This window comes from Motacilla alba, chromosome 2 (genome assembly GCF_015832195.1).
Source record: "Motacilla alba alba isolate MOTALB_02 chromosome 2, Motacilla_alba_V1.0_pri, whole genome shotgun sequence".
In the NCBI taxonomy this organism is placed as follows: domain Eukaryota; kingdom Metazoa; phylum Chordata; class Aves; order Passeriformes; family Motacillidae; genus Motacilla; species Motacilla alba.
The window spans coordinates 46,361,435-46,384,105 of NC_052017.1; the positions used below are offsets into that span (position 1 = coordinate 46,361,435).

Consider the following 22,671-nt stretch of genomic DNA (forward strand, 5'->3'; position numbering starts at 1 on the left):
CCACAGACCTTGGTGCTTTCCGTTGCCTTTCATGGCCATGATATCCACACCAAGGCATTACATCTGAGCAGCAGTCAGGCGGAAGGAGGAAAAAGTTGAGAGCAGCTCCCACACATGCCCTTTCCTTTCACTCCTCTCTGAATGCAAATAGTGATAAAGGAACTACATTTCTCAAACAAGACCATGTAATCCCTTATGAAAGTTTTCCATAGAATAGAGTGCACATAGATAACTTCTCTTACCACAGTACTCTACATTTCTCGTTCCAGACCAGAGGCAAGTCTGATCATTCATGTACAAAGCAAGTACTGAATTCAGCCAGGAGGTCACAAAACACCCACGATCAAGGTAAATCTCACTATTTCCTTCATGTGAGGGACTGTATATGTAATTCCTCACCTCCACCCCCCACACAAGCTGCTGATGACACACAAAGACACTCCTTAATATCTGTGTTAGGACCATATAAAAACAGCCCAAAGGAGTGAGATCAGAGGGTGTTCCTCACAGAGTAGACTCTAAGAGTGGCCTCAAAGTCCCAGCAGTCCCCTCCTGCATGGTGTAGCTATCAGAAAATCCCTTATGCCAGCTCAGTGACAATCCTGCTGGCATGTACCCAAGATGGGTACATCAGGTACCCATATATTCATAGCAGCTCCCCTGTGCCCAGTTGCTGGCAGCCACAGTCCCTCAGCCACCCCATCCACCTTTGTGTTGACAGCCTGAGTCAGGGTAGATGGCCAGGACATCTCCTTACAGGATCCTGATTGCTGTAAGGTCAGGCAGGTTTGTAGGCATCTGGCTCCCACTGGCTACAGACCAGTCACTGGAGGCAATCTGGATGCCAGCTGCAAAATTCCAAGGTGGTTTTGAATTCAAGAACTGTGCTGTGGGTGCTGCTTCCATATTCACCAAATAATAGCATTACCATGTAAAGTTTTATTTCTGAAAGCACAAAGGTTCCTAACTCATGCCTGGTTGACTAAAAAAAACTTGGGCATGGCTCCTTGTGGCTATTCCATGACCCCTTTTCAGTTTTCACAGTTGTTTATTAAACATGTTCACAGCTTTGAGTTTGCTTTTGCATACATTCATGCATTTGAGTAAATGCCAAAAATAATGCCAAGTACATTATTTCATTAATGTATACTCTCATGGCTCACCTCACCATGAACCAGAAATTATAGCCATTAATTCCAATGAATGGCAATGAAAAGTCCTAAAGAAAGCACTCTGTGTGAGAAGTATCACTAAAAAATGGCGGGGGGCGGGGGGGGGGGGGGGATGTCACACTCATAAATACTTCACAGTCAGAAAAATGGCAATTTCTTGCTTGGCTGTAAAAATCTAGTGATAGGAGCCATTTCCTTCCTCTCGTAAGGATATCTGAAAGTGTTTCCATGCAGTGAGCTGTATGCCATGCACACAGAGATAAGACTTCTGCCTGAGGCTTGAGGAGAATATGTGCATAACTCTGGGGTTACACATGCTGCTGAAGGTAGACAATCAGAAAGGCTTGCCAACCCCAAAAGTCTCGGAATAAGAGAAAACAAACATATGCTAGAACAAACAAATGCCTCTCTTCTCTACTTCTTCCTTCTCAGGAAGGGAACCACCCTACAAATAAACCACAATTACCTTAACACCCAAAACTGTCTTCTGGACAGCGAAGAAAGCAAACAACTAGAACAAACTGGAATCAGGCTGGATCCATTTTCCCTACCTGTAACTAGTATTTAAAGGCGTCTTTTGGGTCATTCAAACTTCCTCAGGAGCCAACATGCCTTATCAAACATAATTAAAAAGTGAAGACTGGCTCTTTCAAACAGAAGGGGGAGATTTCAGGAGGTTTCAATTCTCCTCTTCATACATGGGAGTTCAGAAATGCCATGAGCCATAGTAGAGTGAGCCCTCCTTAAAGGCTCAAGAGAACTGATTTCTTCCTTTATTCTACTGATCATCCAATGATGGCATTTGCATAGCTTCAGTAAGGCAACACATAAAACCTGACATCCTAATTTGGAACATAAAGCCCCACAAAATATTAAATAGACAGTGCTCTGTGAAGGAGTAGTACCTGACACTCAAATCTCAACACAGGATCAAGCCTTCAGGGCTTATCCTTAAGTGAGCACACAAAACCTTCCATTGTCGTTGGCTGTCCAGAGCCTTTGGGTAAAGAATGGGATCGACCTCTGCTTCTCCGGAAATTAATGGGAAGGCTGCATCTCAAACACTACGGATCATTTTCTCCTGCTGCCTGTATTTGAGACGATTACATCTTCTCGCTCTGCCATGTGTCTCTGTTCCCGACAGCTCCTCAGACCCACTTCTTCTTCCTACTCCTCTGGGCTTCTGGGAACTGCAGCTCTCCTAAGTAGCTTGCAATATACTGCTGCGAGCCCTTTATTAGAGGCACACATGGCCCCTGTTATGATGAAAAATGCTTCTTTTTAAGTGCTCACGTATACTGCTCTATCATCACTTGGTGATGGAGCCCACAAATCTTCAGCTTTGCCCTTCTACAGATTATGAAATAAAAGAGAGGAAAAAAGCAAAACCATTCTCCACTAGTCCTGAAGGGAACAACGGTGGGAACTGGGTTCAAGAACAATATACCCACAGATGGATCGCTACAAAAGAACAACACAGAGGCATCTATCTAGGCTTTCTTTTGTTTATTTGTTTGGGGTTTTCAGCTATTTTTGATGTTATTTCCAGGATGTATTTTAAATCATCATGGCTGTGGTTCAATTCTCAGTTCTTGAAATGAGTGAAAATTCTCTTTTGGATGAGAAACATTTGCACAGAGTGGAGCTGAGGCAAATGGCCACTGTCTCTCACAGTCCAGGCAATAAATACCACACTAGGGAAGGGATTTCTGATACATTGTATTCAGCAATTATTTAGCTGAATTAATTAGTGACCCCTACACATGCTTTAGAATTCAACATCGTTTCTCTCTTCCCAACACCTCATTTACTAACACCACATTTATGCTCGTTCTTCTAAACTGAACTGCACTGTTCTCAGTCAACAATTCTTTCAAATCCATCCCCTTGCTCCTCCTGCCTTCCTTGAGAGAACCACCAAGCCCAGAGGCAACAATTTTAGCTCTTTCTTTGCAATTTGGAAGCACTACCTGCACTTTACAGGCACTTTTACAGAGAGAACAGGACAGACATACCTCTTCTTACCACCTACCACTAGGCACTCAGATAACTACAGGAGTTGTCCCCACTGATGGAGCATAGCAGGAACCCGTGGCAAGCAGCTCTGAATCCTATTCACCATCTTCCAGCCTCAGGACTTGGGAACAAACTGGCACCAGTGAGAGCTGGGACCTGTCTCCTTCAGAGGCCCAAGCCCACCATGTGGCACTTTGACTTGCACTTAGCCTACAGTTATTTCAAGGGCAGTTGAGGCACACTTATGTTTTATAATTCTATAGACCCTGCTTTGGTGTCAGGTCAGTATTTTCTTCTGACTCTGAGCCCATGCTGCGATGATTCTGGAAGTAAAAGAGCTCTTATTGACAGACCCAACCCTAACAGTGGCCTGAAGTGACCTGTAGGGAGCTTCCAAGCACACATATAAAGCATGTGGGTTTGCTGGCCATGGCACGTGGCAGAGCATACTGCCAAGTCGCAGCAAAATGAAAGCAGCACAACAAAAGACTCATCTGCCTTCCTTTTATCCCTCGCTCTGATGTCCAACTTCACCCTGAACTTGTCCCTGATGGAAATTTTGCCTCTAATGGAAGTAGGAGCATGATTTGAACCATTGATCCAGGGTCCGCCTGATGAAATATTACAGAAAATCCTGACTTTGAAGCTTGCCTGTTCCTCAACAACAAAGGAACCCAAAAGGACCCTTAAACATGTTAAACCAAACACATTCAAGCTTCACATAACATCTTCCACCCTGTGGTATGAAGGGCTGGCTAAAAGAGGTGTAACGTGGGGGCCATAGCAGCCTTTCCCCGTGGCAGTCTCTCTCTCATTCAGCCCTGTGGCACAAGCAAGCAATTCCTTGATGATTTCTTTTCCCTTTCCCACCCATAAAGCTACTCACATGGCCATGCTGATCCAGCTCGTTGTTGGTGAGTTTGACTTTTTCAAAGGACACCATCTGCTTCAGCAGTTGTTCTCCTGTGAACGGGGAGTCAGGGTGCACATACAACCTAAAAAACACAGGAAAAGTGCCTGCTCAAAACAAAATCTCACCTCTGGGCTTGTGTGTGGGCACCACCTCTGTATGAAGTCAAAAAGCACATGTTATTTTGCTTTTGGGATATGCATTGGTTTCATGGGTATAGACTTCCTGAGAACTTGGGGTTATACAAATCTGCTGCTAAAACATGACACCATCTCCCCCAAATTAATGAATTCCTGAAATAAAGCTATTCATGAAAGACAGTAAAGCAGATGACTTATTTAATTCACTGGAACATAATTGAGAATCCTGTGTCTGAGTGCTAGACTGCTCCTTGACCATAACTATTATTTTATCCCCCTATCTAAAATGGAGACATTAACATTCCCTGTTGTGTCTTTTCCCAAATGAAAAATTGATCATGTCTTTCCCCACAGCTGTACTAACAAGCACTTAAAATAACAATGACTACAACTCCAAGAGAAAAAACATGGTGTCATTACAGAGATAATGGGGGAATGCAGATAAAAATGCATTTTTCTTTATATGTAACATTAAGCCGTGATAATGATTTTAACCTGCACTCGATCACACATTTGCTGTGGTGACGTCTGTTTATAAGAGGTTGAAGGCTGCAGTCCAGCACAGTGGTCTGACATGAAAAATTAGTTGCAGCTCCGCTATTAACAATCCTACACTTGGGAAATTAAGCAGAAGAAAAGGAAGCAAGAAGACATGCAGATACAATGATATATACATTATGACTATACTAATTACAAGTGCCGTGCTGTTTAAGAGCAATGATTTTACAGGAATAATGTATTGCTGAAAATTATTAACTCAGCTGTTCTTTTGTAATGGCAAATTAAGAGCTGGACTAGACCTTCAGCTAGAGCAAACCAGCCCTGTTTTGCTACTGCCTGCCTTGCTTATCACTCACTGAGGGCCTGACTCTCATTTTGGGTGATGTCTTTGGCCTCACAAATGACTTTCTTCCATTAGGTGGGTGGGGCAGGACTGAGCTGCCAGTTTAGGAAGATAAACATTTGTCCTCGTTGTTGAGCTACGATTTTAGAATGGAAAAACCACTAAACGGTGGGGCGTAACTCTCCAATAGAGCACGCTGATCCCTAAGCAAGGAATGCCCATACCAAAGACGCTGGGGAAAGCAGCCCTGTTGCTCAAAGAGGAAGGAGATTTGATCCTGTATTCTGTTTTTGCCAGCAGAATCCCCAAGACACAGTGAAACTAAAGTTTTACCGGCACAGCTCGCCTCAGATGTGCAGGATGTTTTCCTTACATTGATCCAAAGCACAGCTTGGCTGCTCTAGCTATGTCCATGGGAGGGATGCTGAGCCAGGATTCCTGTCACAATAAAATATTTCTAGCTTGCAGGCATCCTCACTGTTATCGACTCTGCTGATTGCACTGCAAAGCTCATAAAAAATGATGATGTATCTGAAATCCCAAGACCTAGAATCATGTTATGTCAAAAGAATCTTAGCTCTCATGAAAACTAACTTTGCCTTCCTCTAAAAAAACTGTGAAAATTTCAATATTTAGAGCCCTGAGTTAGGGAAGGCAAAACAAAAAGGATGTCAAACATGTCCTGAAAATTTTCAGCCAGAGTTGTGATTTTTCTTTTTTTGAGCCTGCTTCCAAATTTTGAGTGTCTGGATAGCTAATAATGTTTACTGGGATCACAGAGTGTCAGACTCAGCAAGGTTTGGCTAATTGGGACCAAGAAGCCAAAGTATTTCAAATATGTGCAGGGAATGAGTAAAGACCTCCCTGCACTGAAAAGCTGAGCACAATTGTTTTACCCCATCATGGTTAGTGCTTGGCACTGCTTTAAAACTACAAAGGGCCTGTAAACAGAGTGCTAACAGGAAAGTCACTGAAGGATGGGCACCAGAATATCAATTACTGGTATACAATGCAATAATAGACCTTTCTTTTCTTTGCCCATTTGGTACACCCCAACAATCCCACTGCAACGCAGGGTTCCAGCTGGTGAGCTACACCTACTTCCCACACTTCTCCCCCTGCCCGAGCTTGCACACCTCAGGGAAGAGGGTCAAACACTTGACATAGCAATTTCTGGAGCAGAAGTTGTTGGCAAGACCACGAGTGTGCACGAGCAAACAGGTCAGCAAGATAAATGCGCACATTCCAGCGCGGCGCACGAGGCTCTACGAGAAGTTTGCCTGGGATCTGCTGCCTAAGGCCAGCCAGATGTGAGGGGCTCCTCGCTTCGATTCACAAAGGATTTAGGAGCCATATTTGGGTGTGAATTTGCTCCACAGTATAGAATGTTTCATGATACACACAAGGTTTGGGTACTGCTTCTTTCTTGTGTATTTTGGAATGCAACGCTGCTCTCCCTCTATTTACTTTAGCAGATGGTCTGGTCCCCGTGCATGCTACTTTTATTTACCATAACGTCTCAAATAATTCTCAAAATATAATACCTTTTAAAGGTTTCCTGCCTAGAGTTCTCTGTAAGTCTGTAAAGACTAAGTTTATTAAACAAGTTAGTGTAGTCAAATACAGTTTAAAAAAATATATAGTGACAAACTTTTGAGTGAAATAAATGAGGCAAAAAAAGGAAGAAAATCAAATAAAGGTACATGCAGAAACTTACTGAACTGATGTTTCACACGGTCTTAACAATGTGGAAGACAAACACAAAACATCACATAGGAACTCTATCCCCAGATACCACTTTAGAAGATTTACAAAGGACTTTCTGAAAAGTATTTTTATTTAAGTGTTCATTGCAACATAAACTTGTTCATTGCAACATAAACTTGTCTTCAACATTGACAGCAGGAAGACAAGGATAAAACTGGTTTTAATAGAAAGTTCCCTGAAGGGCTAATCCTTCAAACAGAATCATAGAATACTTATTAATTTGAAAAAAAAAAAAAAAAAAAACAACACAAAAACCCAAAAAATTGTCATAGTGTTGAAAGTTATTTTTATAATGGAAAGAGTAAAACCATCAAACTGGTTCAATCCTGCAAAGTCTTACACCCAGGCACAATGCAACTCCTGAATTATTCCCCTGATGTCACTGTGCCTGGGCAGATGCAGGCAGTGATGTGTGTGGGGAGTAAGTACCATGTTACTCGTTCCCAGACACTAAACACACACACACACCTCTCACTGACACTCCTCAGGCAGGGACAGTTAAATACCTGTGTTTGGAGGACAAGAAATCATAACTTTGTTAAGGGTTTTGTTACTGAAGCAGGACCAAACTTGTTTCAAGATGGGAGGAAAATTACTTTTAATCTTTTCAAGCAAGACTGAGGCCTCCCACCTGAAAAGATGCTTTAACACTCTAGAAGAAGCACTGGTAATGCAAACACTGCCACGCTGGACCTCTTGACATCGTTTTTCTCACCAAAGAGAAGTAAAAGGAAAACAAAGTGCATAAATGCATCTGTAAGTACTGTCTACACAAAGAAAAAGCTGTCTCTGCCTGTGCTCTGGTCAATAGTCTGTTTAACTAAGCATCCTGAAAATGAAGCAGGAAAGGTGTACATTCACACATGGGGGCAAAGCATCCTGAAAATGGAGCAGCACAGATTTCCACACAGGGGCACTGATCTGCTGAGGACTCCCAAAAGTTACCGCAGTACCGTAAAAATAACTGTTAAACTTCAAGAAGGTTTTATCCAATACTCAGCAGGGCAATTGCTAATTATTCCAGTCTCTTGTCTTACATTCTAGTATTTCCTTGTTGAGCAAGTCTATGCCAGAGGGAGTGTGAATTAGAAATCTATTTAAAGGTATCCCCAAAGGGGCGTGAACAGAAAAATAAGAAGGGGGGAAACACTGCCTTAAAATTATTTCTGTTCTTCTGTTATTTCTTCTTTTTGATGCTGACTCTTTTGGAGCAGGATCTGTGTTTTTTCTTTGGGTTTTGATCAGTGCCCATTACAATACGTCAAATGAAGCCCTCAGACGTTAACCACACTGCAAGAAGGAGTTTTTGGCCATGAAAACAAAGCAGACATAACTCCTAGGTTGCTGTCTTTAATCACAGCTTCTCTGCTTGCGCTTTTTGTTTGTTTACTTCCCTGAACAGCCTTCCAGAGATCACCAGTCACCAAGATTTCAGTTCAACTATTTATATAAGGAAATCGCGCAGGATTTGGTGCCTATACTCACACACACAAAAAAAAATTGTTTCCATTTCTTATGTTTCACTTATAATTTCTGCCTCTGTAATAAGCAAGTTCTTAACCCCAGGCTGAGCCACCTGGAGCAGATCTGTGCTCCTGTGCGGAGCCCTCCGCAAAAAGTTTCTTTGAAGCCAGAGAGGCATCCGCGTTATTTCCATATCTCCGGCTCTGACTCAGCAAAGCCTTTCGACATGTGCTGCAGTCTCACTGGGCTTGGGGACTGAAGTAGGTACAGAAGTGCTGGCCTGAATACGATGAAGTGTGGGTCTCCTCTGAAATGCCCTCCCACTGTACAGCCCAGCGCTGCAGCCCCAGTTGCCCAGTGCTTAAAGGAATCAGTCATTAATTACATTAATGGAATGACCTTAGAAATTAAATTTCTAAAGCATTTGTTTCTGTAGAGGAAAGGGAATTTATTTCAGAGGGTTTATTTTACAGAGGGTTTTTTCCCTGATGTCTCAAAATATGTCATGATCTTTTACCATAAAGAAAAGTAACCGTGCTGAGGAACTGATCTGTACTTTGCCTGCTGCCTAAGAGATGATTAAAATCAAGAATAAAATCATTGGTTAGCAAATGCTGGGTATGTTACAGAAATAATATAATTTCAAGCATAAACAGCAATGAGCTGCAATTTATTTCTACTTTGGCTTGGCTTGCGGCGCCTGGATGGCTTTAAATTATGAGGTCAAATATTGAGGGGGGGCAAATCCAAGAGATAACTTAAAAAAAAAATGTATCTTATCTGCATCACGACAAACTTTAAAAAAATTAAATCCCAGTATGTGGGTTTAAAACTCTTAACCAAATTCTGCATGTCTTGAAATACTCAGTATAAATCAAATCTCAAGCAGAGATTTGAGGCCAGATTTTGCAACACAAAAATTGTAATCAGAGTTTTGTAACCAGCTTTGTTGAACATGGACTCAAAATCTCAGAGCACTGTTTGCAAACAGAATGGAAAGATTAATACAAGATATTTCATGAAGGGGGAAAAAAAAGAAAAAAAAAAGTAAAGAGAAATAAAAGACCAGCAATAAAATCTACGAACCTTGCAGGGAGAGGAGGGTCAGCTTTTCCAGCCACTAACCAGGAAGACCTGTGGTAGGCATATCTATATCTTTTATTGTCCACAGGAACTATATCCATTAACACAATATATTTGGCCTCAGGATCCACTCCCGAGAAGGAAACCCTGATTGTAGGAAACATTCTCCTAAAAAAAAAAAAAAAAGAAAAAGAAAAAGGCAAATCAGAAAATAAATATTTGGGCAGAGAACAGAAATAAGAGAGCATCTGAAAAGCTGCTAAAAGTAAGAATTGTATTTAAATTCCCTGCAAAAACTTAAAGCATGTATTAATTTTGCTTCCACATTACGGGAGTTAAATCTTGTGTCTCTCTAATAAGGAGACAAAAGGCAGCTTGAAATCGAAATTATATTTGGGAAGCAAAAAGAAAAACATGATAAAAGTGCATAAGGAAAGGAGAAATATACTATTTGCCTGTAAGTTAAAAGCACACAACGATTTCAGAAAATAGTTGTAGCTAAGGTACATAGATACTTAGGAACTTGGATTTTCTTTTAATTATTTATATTTTGTGGGGTCCATACTACTGTAAGGAAAATATTCTATTTTATGTGAGTGTTTTCTTAAGCCTGCTCACAATATTTTTGAACGGAATTTTCAAAACTAAATCATTTCTTTTCTGTACTGTTTTGACAAAACACAATTTTAAAATGTAAGGTTATCCTGTAGACCAGAAATAAAGTTAAATAATTTTTGACAGTTTAAAATTTTGAACTTTATATTGCATGTTTTACACCTATTTTTTAAAAATGAAACATGTACCGATAGAGCTCGTCAGTTAGGGGAAAAAAAAAAAATTCTTCCAGAAACTACTTTAATAAAAAGTAACTCTGAGGATTAAAAACCCCGAAAAGATATTTGGCTCCTCTGGACTGCGTTTTACTGACCCAAACCACACAAGCTCTACTGAAGAATCGGCATAGTTTGAAGTAAGAAGAAAGCCTGGAATTCTTCTGCGCATTTTTGCAGCCGAGAGAAAAGAACAAACCAAACCAAGCTCTGACAGAATCACTTCCCCACGACCCCGCGTTTCCCTCGGTCTGTACCAACCCAGCGCCTCAAAATCACCGCAGGATTTTAGTCACAAACCTGATTATTAGGGAAACAACTCTTCTTCCCTGCCGCCAGGACGCCCCGGGTGGATTTCAGCCGGCCCCGCCGCAGCGCACCGCACCTCGCTGCCGGCCCCGGCCGCTTCTCCCTCTACCCCAGCGGGGCTCCGCGCAGCGCCGGGCCGGGCCCGCCGAGGGGCTGCGGCAAATTCGGGGCTTCACCCCCCTCCTCCTCCCCTTAGCCCAGCCGTGCTGTTCTCCCGATACAAAAAACTTGCGGGGTTTCGGTAACTTTGCCCTTTTTTCCCCCCCGTCCAAAGCCGCTTTTCGAAAGATGCCCAGAGGGAAACCCGGGGCTGCCCAGCCTTACCTCCCGGATTTGGTGATGATCATCTCGGTACCCAGTTCGTGAAACTTGTCCCAGAGCTCTTTGGTCTCCAGGCTGCAGGAGATTTTGGCCATCTCCTCGCTGGGGATGATGGGGGTGGTGGGGATGAGGGGCTCGGTGCACAGGGAAGAAGGGCTGCTGCTAAAATCCCCGTGAGGGTCCAGGCTGGATAAATCACTTAAAGGCTGGGCGCAGGATGATTTCTCAACGAATTGTTCTGCAGGGTTTGAAGAAAAGAGAGAGAGACACAGAAAAAGAGAAAGAGAGAGGCAGGGGATTCAGCCAGGACAATGCGACCACCGAGACAAGCTATTTAAACATATATATATATACACATATGAAAGGTATTTTATCGTTCAACTGCCCCCGCACACCCGGCCGATTCTTTAGGCGTCCGCTCATCATTTGGGGGCAGCGGTGTTGATTTTCGGAGACGAGCTCCGGGAAGAGCCCGCAGCGGCGCCGCTCCCCAGAGGCGCACCGGGAGAGACGCTCGGGGGGCGGCGGGAGCAGCACGGCCCCGGCCCCACCGCCGCCCGGCTGCGATCCGCTCCGCGGGGCACGGCGGGGCAGAGCCAGCCCTGCGCGCTGCCCCCCCGCTAACCGAGGGGTTCCACGGAAAGGTCACTAATTCTCATTAAAACGGGAGCGCTGGGCGCCGAGGGGCTGCTGAGGGCCAGGGTCACGCTGGGGGAGCACGGGACGCTGCTCCGGGACTGCGCCGCTGGCAGACAGCGCAACGCGGAAGGAGCCCGAGCGCGGCCGCGCAGGCTCCGCGCTTCCTTCGCAGGGAAGCGAACCCCAAATACTAATTAAACAGCGGGCGCGGGCTCAGCCTCCCGGAAAGCTGGCTCTGCCTTTCTCCCAGCCGGTTTGCTGATACTGAACCCGCTCCTTTGGAGAAGCAGGCTCCGGAGGAGCTGCGTGCTGCCGCGCAACCTACGCGGGTGCAGTCGCTGCTGCCGACGCGGGCCGCCCGCCACGCCTGGCTCCCGCCGGCGCTGCCGCCACCCCCGCAAGCCCCGGGAGGCTTCGGGCGCTTCAGCAGCTCCGCTGGGAGTTTCCGCCGGAGGCGAGGCCAGGAGGGAGCCGGGCTGCGAGGGCTCTGCCCGGCCCCGCGATGCGACACCGGGATGCGGCGGCGGATCCGCCGCCCGGCGCCAGAGAACGGGAGGAGCACGAACGCGCCCTGCCACTCCAAGGAAAGGTTTTGCCTAAAGCTCCAGCTAATAAAAACCGAGTCACAGGCAGCCGTTTCCCTTCGATTTTTAGTGGAACGACATGAGGGAAGGGGTTAAAAAAATCTGGAAAGTTAAATTAAATAAGCATTTTCAGGAAAACAAAACCAAACGGAAAAACCAAGCCAACCACACTAAGTTTAACACAAACCCGTGTAAGTTTAACACAAACCCGACCGGGAATACTACAACGTTCCCGGCCTACATTAGCGCCCAGACTTAAAACTGAAGTTCACAATGAATCCCTAGACTATGTGAAATCTTTTGAGACAGCTGATTAGGTGCAGCAGACGCTGAGGAGCTGCCTTTTCTAAATTGTTTTAAGATTGAGTGTAATCCTGGTCATTGGCGCCCTGAAAGCTTAACACATATTTTGTAGTTTTCTGCGAACTCCTGGATACACGGAAGGATGACAAACCGCAGAAACTTGGAGGGGGGGGAGGAGGGGAAGATGTTCATGTTTTTTAAAGTTTTCATGATTCTGAATCGAGACAACCGGATAGAGCGAAATCGCTTACCCGAAAATCGCAAAAGCTTACAAAAAACTCCTCCCGGTCTGTGTAGAGCAAAACAGACTATATGAGCCTACATCGAGGAGCTGTGGAGCGAAGGGATTTTCAGTTCTACGCACAAGTTTTACTACCCCGTGTAAGCCTCGGCACGACAACGGAGAGTCTCTAATTTGACTTCAGAACCAGGGTGGATTTGCAATATCTATTTAAGAGATTCATTTCATGTCAGCAAACAGAAATTGAACTACCTTAGAGAGTGTGATTATTCTGCAAATGGCGAAGCTGGATAAATAAGAGGCATAACTGACACTAGAGGAATTTAGGAAACTCTTCATGCTATAATCAGCCTAAAAACGACCGTGGGTGATGCAGGCACTCAACCTTCAAGCTTAGGTGGTGCTGCTTTCCCCTCTGCAGGGGAAACCTTCGGGCAGGGGGGACGCGCCGCTGCCCGGCCCGGCTGCCGGAGCGCTGAGAAGGCTGAGCCGAGGCGGACAGGACAGACGGACGCACGGACCCCACGGACACCGGCGGTCACCCCCGTCCCCACTCACCCAGAGGCTTGATGGTGCTCTCGGGGGACTCCTTGTCCTTGGAGCTGCCGCTCGACATGAGGGCGGCGATGGAGAAGGCGTTGGCCCGGGAGGAGAGCTGCGGCTTGGGGGGCGGCGTGTACTCCATGGCCACTGTGCGGGGACGCGGCTCGGCGCGGCGCTGCCCGGACGGGGCGGGGGGGAAGGACCGGCCGGGGGTGGCGGAGCCGGGATACCGGGAGCGCTCTGCTCCCGGCGCCGCGCGCTCCCCCGCCTTAACGCGGGGCCGCGGAGATCCTATCGGCCGGCGGCCAATCGGCGCCGGGACACGTCAAGGGCCCCGGCCCGGCCCGGCCCGGCCGCGGGGGAGGGGGCGGAGGCGGGCAGCAGCAGCAGCAGGAGGAGGGACGGACGGAGGGAGGGGAGGGAGAGGAGGGGAGGGCTCTGCCCGCCCGTAGGGTGGGGAGGGGGCGGCCGGCCCTCGGGACAGCTCCCCGCAGCCGCTCCCCTTTTGGGCACCCCAGCCCCGCTCCCCGCCGGGGCCCCGGCTGCGGTTCGGGGAGCGCCATCCGCTCCTCCGAGCCCCGGGGGCGGGAAGGAGGGGGCAGGCCGCGCGGCCAGGGATGCTCCCGAGAAGGTCCCTAGGCTATTCGCATTGCCGAGGCAAGAAACGGCGGAGAGGCGCTTGAAAGGATGAAGTGTAACTGAGAATTTTTCTGGTACGTGTGTGTGTGAGTGTCAATTTTCTCTTTTACATTCAAAGACCGCAGCTTTCAAAGCAGCCGTTTTCGTCGTTGTGTGCTTTCTGTTGGGACAGAATGTTCCTTAAGGCTGATCGTACCCTTGCTTTTGCTGCACCGGATCCCAAATATTGTCATCCCGGTGAGATGTACTCGCCCCCACCGACTCCAGGTGAGCATTCCCCTTCTCAGCCAAACCAGTGCGTGGGCTGCTGATGGCACAGTTTCCTTCAAATCCGTTTCATCGGCTGCGCCGTAATAGATGGTATTGATCAGGCACATAAGACAGAGAAAGTCGGGACGGGCTGGTGGTACCGACGAGTAGCTCATTCCGAGGCGGTGATTTAAGTAAGTTGCTCACCAGTACTCTTTCACACATACAGTGTAAACATACTCTCATGAATAAATTAAATAAAGAAAAGCGGTGCGTTTAAATAAAATCCCTTTAAATAAAAATATCACTGAAGACATTTACTCGCTAGAACGACTCACAAGAGGACGTGCAACTTTATCAATGAAGTTCCACCTTTTAAACCGAGAGCAGAATCCAAGGACTCTTATTATGCAGGCTGGTGCCAAGAGCTGTACATACCCGGGGTCAATCCCGTTCCTACTAGACTCAATTAATTATTATGGAGAAACAATTATTTGGGACACCCTGCCCATCCAGTGGAGTGGGGAGGACGAAACAGCGCTTTACCGCTTTGACATCAGCGAGAACCAACTGCGGTTTGCCCTTTTGTTACCTGAGTTTGCTAATAGATAGAATATCTATCGCAAACGGGACGTGCAGATTTAGAAGCGCCAAAAGCGTCTGGCAGAGGATTTCGGCGTGGCCCACAGCGGTCTGGGGGCCTGGTCTCGCCTCAGGCATTAGCGGGAGGAGAGGGGCGAAAGGGGAGAGCCCAGCCAGCCCCGCGGCCGCTAGCCGGGAGGGTCAGCTCACCAAGCATCGCCTCTTGCTTGACACGGGGAAACAGAGACGGGAAGTTCAGCCGACACCAATCTTAAAACAAACAAACAAACAAACAAAAAGTCCCCTCAACACTGTACCACTTTATCCCGAGGGACATTCTGCCAAATACGGGTCCGGTTTCCCTGCGCGACAGCCCCGCTCCTGGGACCCCTCCGGGCGTGCGAGGGGCGGCGAGACGGGGGTCCCGAGCTCCCGGCCCTGCGCTCCCTTGGCCCTACCTGAAAAGCAGGGTCCGGCCTGCCTGGAAAGAAAGACAAAGGAGGGTACACACAGCGGAGGAAGTTATCCTCTTCACCTTTCCTCTGGTGGTAACAGGGATGCCTGAGTCTCCATTGGTTTCCTGCCTACTGTACGCGCCGCGCGGGTAAGGATAATAAAACCTATCAAAGTAACAGCGCAGACCCTGCAAAAAAAAAAAAAAATCCCCAAAAAGTCAAAAAAACCCCTCAATAAACCAAAACCGAAAAAAAACCCCCGAACAACCAAAACCCCAAAACAACCTCTCTTTCCCCCTTGCTTATTTCCATTCCCCAGCAGTGAGGTCGTAACATACCTGTCCCTAGCAGGGGCTGCCCCCGGTCCATCGGGGCTGAGGGGAGAGGGGTGGTGGGTGACTGGATATTTCTGTGCATCCGTCTGAGAAACACCGGCTCAGCCCCGGCAGCTGAGGCAGATTTCTGAGCTGATTTCTGCTCTCCCTCGCCGCGGGATTTCTGGTCCCGCGGGGCGACTGATCATTGCTTTGGCCCGGGGGAGGAGGACTCGGCCGCGGCGGGGGAAGCGCTGCGCGGTGAGCGGGGCACGGCGCGCCCGGGCGCCGAGGGGAGCGGAGCGGCGGGCGAGGGGCAACCGAGGCCGCGGCGCGGCCGTGGAGCTGGGAGGGGGCTGCCGGTCACCTCCGAGTAGGAGGTTTCCCCCGGGGAAAGGAACTGGCTTTGGGGGCTTGCAGATCTCTGCTCGTCCCTTGGAGGTAAAAAAAACAGGGTGGAAAGAAATCAGGAGTTTCGTTTTATTTTATTTTCAACGGGTCCGTCCACACGGGATAGCTTTCCTTTTGCTTGGTTAAGCCATGCAATTTTTCGCTGTATCCGACGAGAATCAGGAGGTTTTTTTAGGTTTTTTTCCCTCGCTCCGCCTCCGATAAGGAAATGAACCTTGTCTAGACGCCCAGATCACCCCCTCCTTCCCCGTGGGCAGGGAATGGGTCTCCACTCCGGCCGTCTAATCCTCGCTACGGCTCCCTCCCCCGCCGGGGCCGAACTGGGGAGACACAGAGATCAGGCAACACGAGCGCGGAAAGGGTGAGAGTCCGGCTTCCCGGGGCTGCTTTGCCGTCCCTGCCCACGGCCCTCTCCGGCGACGGGCCGGCGACGGGCCCCCAGAGACCAGGGGGTGGCAGGGGAACACACTACTACCCCAAAGCTCTTGGTGCCTCTCCGCTTTCCCAGCCGAGTGGGTGTATTTAGAAGCGTCCGCGCGCTCTTCCCAGGGGATGCGAAGCGGAGCTGCCAGTCCCCGCCGCGCCCAGGCACAGAGCGGCTGTCACCACTGTAGCGACCCCCTCCCGAGAGCAGAGTTACCAACCCTGCTGCTCCCCAACAGGGCGGTTGCCTCGTTTGAACCCGTTTCAATTAAACCCTTCCTTATTGTTTACCCGTATATGAAGAACACGCAATCTAAACTGCAGATTTGTTTTTAATCTAGCAAATCCGTGTGTTTGTCGCTGGTGTCAGCCTGCTGTGGCAAAGACATTCATTAGGCTTCATTATTCTTTCAAAAGACTTTTTTTTTCTTTTTAATTTTCCTTTGCCTAAAAAGCTCCTTACTCTCTTATGCACCAGCAAAACGCAGGAGTGCGGTAATCGCTGCACACCTCATCTCGCTCGTTCGGTTCCCAGCTTTAATCAGGGTTAGGTCTCAGTTTCGCCGTCAGGTTTCAAGCAGGGAGCTTGCAGCCCGCCTCCAAAACCCCTCTCTGATCCCTGACGAACCAAGGAGAAAACTCTATCCCGTGAAATCCATGAGCACCGCTTCTTCACGGCCCTTTCCTTACCTACGCAAAATCACGACGGGAACGACACACGAGGGACAGAAAACCCGCAGAAACCCGCCGAGCAACCTAGGGTGCAGAGGGATGGTTTCAGGTGCGCCTTCTCCTATGTGACAAGAGCTCCGACGCTGCGCGGCCGCTCAGGCCCGCGGGCGGGCGGGGTGTGCGGAGAGGGGCGCACACCGGGCGGGGAACCACGCTCCGGTTTTAAGCAACTCCTTCGCGTAGTGATGAGGGGCTGTTGCCCTTTTAGTTTTTTTTTTGTTTTTTTTTTTTTTTTTTTTAATTTGTTCTCGCAAAAGCCCCCACGCCGCGCACTTCACGCGGCAGAGACAAACCTGTGCGGCGGCACCCGCGGGGCTGCGCCCCGAAAACGGGCCCGCCACCGAGCCGATCTGACACCCGCTCTTCTCACGGCTGTCCCTTGGGATAGCCTGGCATTTGCCTCCATCCCTCCTCCTCCGTTACTTCCCCGTCTCCCCTCCGGATCCGTAGCCTGTGCGGAGGGCAGGGACCACGTTTCCCTTTAATTAGGAGCCTACAGGTGCGGGGTGCCGCTGCCGAGACCCTCCCTGCCGCCGTCCCACCCTGACCGCTGCTGGCCCGGTGCTGCCCGGGGCGTGTGTCTGACCCTCCAGCCCGCAGCCCCTCTCCAAGGTAACCTACAGCGCTGCTTTGGGATTGAGTTTACTCCTGCCTCGGAAGGGAAGAGTTAAAATATTTTGCTCTTTCTTATTGTTCACCCTTGTAGATAAAAACAGTTTTCCAGCGTAAAGAATGGTGTTTATTCGCTCGGGCAGGGTCTCCGGCTCGCCAGTTCGTGCCTTGCGAGAGCATCGCTACTTTATCAAAGCCGTGGCTACAGCGCTACCCGGCTCTGGCTCTGGCTCTGCTCCCCTGCAGCCTCACGAGATTATCAGCCCTGCTTTCACGAGCCTTTTTGTCCTCCTCTGCACGTAATTCTACTGCTCTGTCCGCCGGATTCCCCCTCTCTTCTCGCTCCCCGATTCGGAGCGGCGCCCGCTCTCAGCGCTCTTGCTGCGGCGGGGACATCGCTCCCCTGCCGCCGCTCCATGCTCTCCCCTTCACGGAAAGAGCCGCGCCAGCAAGGCAGAAGCCCAGATACCTGAGATCCAATTTCACAACAAAAACATCTCAATGTCACCTACAGCGAGAAGGTGGCTTACTGGAGCAGAATGCGAGGCATTTTAAACCTATTAGGCATCTCCCAGATGCAAATCCAATGGTGGAAAGAGAAAGGCTCTATTAAGACCCGAGGGCTGACAATTAGATTATAGTCCAATTGCCAGTGGATAATGTGCTAAAAGCTTTCCCGTTTAGTGTAACTCCTCGCTGAAAATTATTCACACTTAGCGGGCTGCCGCGCTCCTGAACGGGAGATGTCTTTGTCCGCGGAGAGCGCGAACAGCCGGGTGCAACTCAACACAGACACACGGACGCACGGACAGATGCACACGCAGGAGGTCTCGCAGCCAGGAGGATCATTAAACACATCCTTCCCGACCCAGAGCCGTGTGGCAAATCTGTTTGTGGTACAAGCTGACGAGCGCACGCACAGCCGCTGCAGAGGCGCCAGGACAAGCGCATCCCGAGGCGCCTATTCCAGCGTGCCACGCTGTGCGTGTACAGCGGGGTTTGTGTATAGCGTAGCTCGGAATATCGTCTAGATCTCACATATCGCCGCATCAGCTGGACACATTTAGATTTTAATGTCCCTTCACGTGCAGAAAACACACTATTTTCTTATAAACCTAAAGTTTATATTTAATGACGGCGATGACATTTTTACTAAAAAATAATATCCGAGTTTGGGTACCCTACAGATTATTTTTCTCGGTTTAAAACTGTCACTGAAAGCTGACGAAATTTTCACCGAGGTCTAGAACTCCTAATGCAGCTATAGTTTGAGGCACCACCAAGCACTGCACGACTCCGTATGTGATCATTTAATTCCAACACTGCAAAATCTTTGTCATGGGGTGAGTGGGGTCGCAGCCGCCGGTGCCGTGCCTGTCCCGGGGGGCGTGGGGACTGCGAGCCTCCCTCCCCGCGGCGGGGACAGGCTCTTGCACCCCCGGGAAGATGATGCTCCACGGCGGCCGGCCAGCAGCACATCCTGCCCCAGAAGAGTCTGTCCTGGACCGGAGGGTGGTGGAGGGCGAGGTTGGGCTCTCCATGGCGGGATGGGCTAGGCAGAGGCAGCAGGGCCTTCCTGACTCTATTCATCTACTCATCAGCATCTCCCTCCTTCCATGTCACACATACCAAAAATAATGAGCCTCTGTGGTTTTTTAAAGGTATACACATATAAATAATTAACACACAAGTTTGTCTTGCTTGTCTTTCCCAACATCACTTAATTGAAAACTAAAGCAAAACGAGTCAATCCCCCAAACAGCCAGAACTGCCAGGACCTATGCAATGCACACCAAGCTTGAAGGGACCAAGCACCAGCTTTGGACTTTGTGGCTTAAATCAACAGTCAGAAGTGTGATGAAAAGCCATATCTTTAATGCTTTATTTTTATACAACCATTTCATCCTCAATTTCAAATCAAAGTCCTTAGGAGCCCTTCCACCTGTTTTGCAGAGTTAGAGGAAATATTAATTAGCTGGCAGAATTAAGCAGAAAGGCTGGCATGTTAGAGAGGAAAGATAAGTTTAGAAAAGCTCCTTCACAGGTCTGAAGAAAGACGACAAAGAACACAGAATCATCCGTCCAACTTTTTCATTGGAGAACTACATTTCAATGGCTTGGAACAGAATCTGTTTGTGGGGTTTCTTTACACAAAAACTATTATTAATTTCTTTACTCACAAAGCATTTCAGAACGCTTCAAAATTTTATAAATCATAAAATGTGACTTGTTTACTTAGCAGATGGGAATGTTATTCAAGATGAACAAAATGTGCTTGTGTGTACACTTTTCCATACACATAACATACATCTGCAGTACCATACACTTAAACTTGCCCAGTGGTGCTTTTCTTAGTTGCCTTCCATGAAACAATACAAGAAACCCATGGTCTGCCACAGCACAAGATTTACTGTAAGCTGAAACCACTGCTTTGGACCAAAACTTTGGTGGAGAACAAGACTTCTTTATTTCAGTGCTCATTTTAAAGACATAAAAATTCATGCCAATGATATGGAAGCAGTTTGCTGAAGCATTGGAAAAATATCTTCTAGTTCCTGACTTTTGAAGTCTCACTGGAGTTGGGATATCCTGACAGGTGTATGCATGTCTGTCTATTTGTCTGTCCTTGAGATAGCACGGAGCTTCTTCTTGACTTTCACCTTGATGGCAGGCTGCAAAGATGTGATGGCTCACTCTCCTTTGATCGGGTACAGTGGTCCACCCGAAATTTTGGGCTTGCAGTCTTCAGGAAGGCTGTCACTCACATAGTTTGTTGGTTAAATCTCTGGCTAGTGTGTGCCTTGATTGTGCAGTTGAACAGCTTAGAAAATGTTCCTCAAGTTCCTGAAACAATATTTATTTCTTCTTTTATTCTTCTTCTTATTTCTTCCTTTTTTTCTTGTATCTGTGAAAGCTATTTTAAGTGAACTTTTTTTTTCATTTTCTTCCAGCCCTTTTTGTATTTTTCCTCATCTCATATTTAATTTTCATTAAAAAGTAATGAATCAGAACTTTTGAGTTTTATTAAGCAAGTGAGATTTAAATAATTATTTTATTTGCTGTATGTTGAAAATTGCCCATTTAAGGAATACAAATAAACAATAAAATGTCAATTTAGAAGTATTTCAAAAAATTTCAGCTAAGTAAAAAAAGTCTCAAGGAGCATTTTTTGGTTAAAAAAATCATCAGACTTTACACAGCCCCAAAGATGATCATGTGCACATTTATGAGAAAGGGCAAATTTTTCTCTTGACTTTTGCAGCCCTTGGATTGGTAGGAGAGTTTCAGAGTTGCCTGTAATGGCAATATGAAAATAGGAATAGTGGGAAGTGCTGGGAAGAATAGAAACCTCAACAACTAAGAAAAAACCTTTCTGGTAAATGTTAAACTTTTTCTTTTCTTTTTTTTTTTTTTTTTTTTTTCTTAAATAGGAGAGTCTGGTTTGGGGTCTCCAGTTCGAGATGTCTTGGGTGTTACTTACTTCATCTAGATTTATAGTTCTTTGCAATTTTTTTGTTGTGTCCAAAGTTCTGTCCTAAAATATCCAAAGCTAAGGACCTAAAATTAGAGACTGCCTTTGAAACTGCTGATCTCTGCATATTTTCCCTCTGTGAACACACAGAAGTAGAATACACCCTAAGACAACGAGTAAAGAAAATGAGTTTTGCTTTGAAGGCCAGCGGTAGAAAGCATTAAAAGAAAGCTATCAGCCACTTCCCAAAAACTTCAGCAGTGGTGCTTTTTCCATTTTTGCTCAGTGATATATCTGCAATTTTTGTCTAGCTCTCCTGGTAGGTATAAAGAAAAATGGTAGTTATAAAAGAATAAAGAAAAAGAAAAAAATAAAAGATAGAGAACAAGGAGGAATAAGGTGAACATAGAAAGGGAGCTTTCATTTCTGGCCTAGTGAGCTTGGAAAGTGAGAAGAAGAGCTGTGGTTTACAACTCTCCCAGCTCATGCAGAGCTTGTTACAGAGGGTGTGATACGGTCTGGGAGCAGCACTGCTCACTCACCGAAGCAGTCACTGAAGAGCTGCTCCAGCAGCCTTCTGCTGCCTGAAGTCTCACAGCCACGATCACAGAAACCCAGCGGGTGAGGAGAGGATCCTGCTGCTGGACCCACCAGGCACCACAAACGCCAGATATTTCTGGCTTATATCCACACGGTAAGGATGGAGGGAGAAGCATTCCCACACTGTGGCATGGTGAAAGGCATTGCTTTTGCTTATTTTAACAGTATGGGGAACAGGACTGGGGGTGTTCTGGCATAAAAAGGATTTTTTTTTTTTTAAGCCTGCAGTTTCGAAAGCATTCGGGATTAGGGCTTGAATAACGTATTTCAGTACCCATAACATACCACTGATTTATCTGGCAACAGCTAAGCTCACAGAGCAAAACTAAGCTTATTTGAAATAATGTGGTCGTAAATAACACTGGGGGAAAACAGTTCACAAGTTTGTGTAACTCCCAGCATACACTTTGCTGGAAGGCTGACACCGACAGGGTTTTCATTTCAGCAGCGTGAAGACAACCCTACGAGGTAAGCACTTCCTGCCCTGCCTGCACGGGTTTGCAGGAGAAGCCAGCTTGCTTCCATTAGTTATATCAAAGTGAGGAAACCAATCAACCTGGAATTTGCACCATGAAAAGTGGCTACAAGCCAAGTAGGTTGCCATCAGCTTTCAGGTGATCAGAGGTGAAATTATGGCCCCTTTAAAGTTAACAGTTCATTTAGCATGGATCAGAGAAGAGCTTGAACCAATATTTCAGTTCAACCTTACCAGGAATTTTTGGCTGGTTTTAGAGCTGAACTTACTGTTGACCATAGTACTCATGGTTGAGCTCATGGTTAGTACTCATAGTATTCATGGTTCAGCTTAAAATCTTCACCAATAATGAGTGCAGTAATGAAAATACAAATCAATTAGGCTTCTGGGGGACATAGAAACTAACATTGCCTTGTGACAGACATGAGATTATAACTGTTTATGTTTAGTATAAGTGAGTGTGTAGTTTTTGCTAAGGAAGAACCTTTATGGTCTTGCAGTGCTCCAATCTGGCAGTTTAAAATATAGTAGACGAGAGTAA

At 47.1% G+C, this 22,671-nt stretch overlaps 1 protein-coding gene across 1 annotated transcript in view; it reads right to left on the reverse strand.

Annotated features, from left to right (window-relative positions):
• Positions 1–13,453, reverse strand: part of TBX20 (T-box transcription factor 20) — a 39,820-nt gene extending 26,367 nt beyond the window's left edge. The window contains exons 1-4 of the mRNA XM_038128899.1: positions 13,182–13,453; positions 10,860–11,094; positions 9,400–9,564; positions 4,075–4,183 (exon numbers count right to left, since the gene is read on the reverse strand). Of these exons, the coding sequence (XP_037984827.1) occupies positions 4,075–4,183; positions 9,400–9,564; positions 10,860–11,094; positions 13,182–13,308 (636 nt within the window). The 5' untranslated portion in view covers positions 13,309–13,453. The remainder of the gene's footprint in view (positions 1–4,074; positions 4,184–9,399; positions 9,565–10,859; positions 11,095–13,181) is intronic.
• Positions 13,454–22,671: the final 9,218 nt, after the last annotated feature.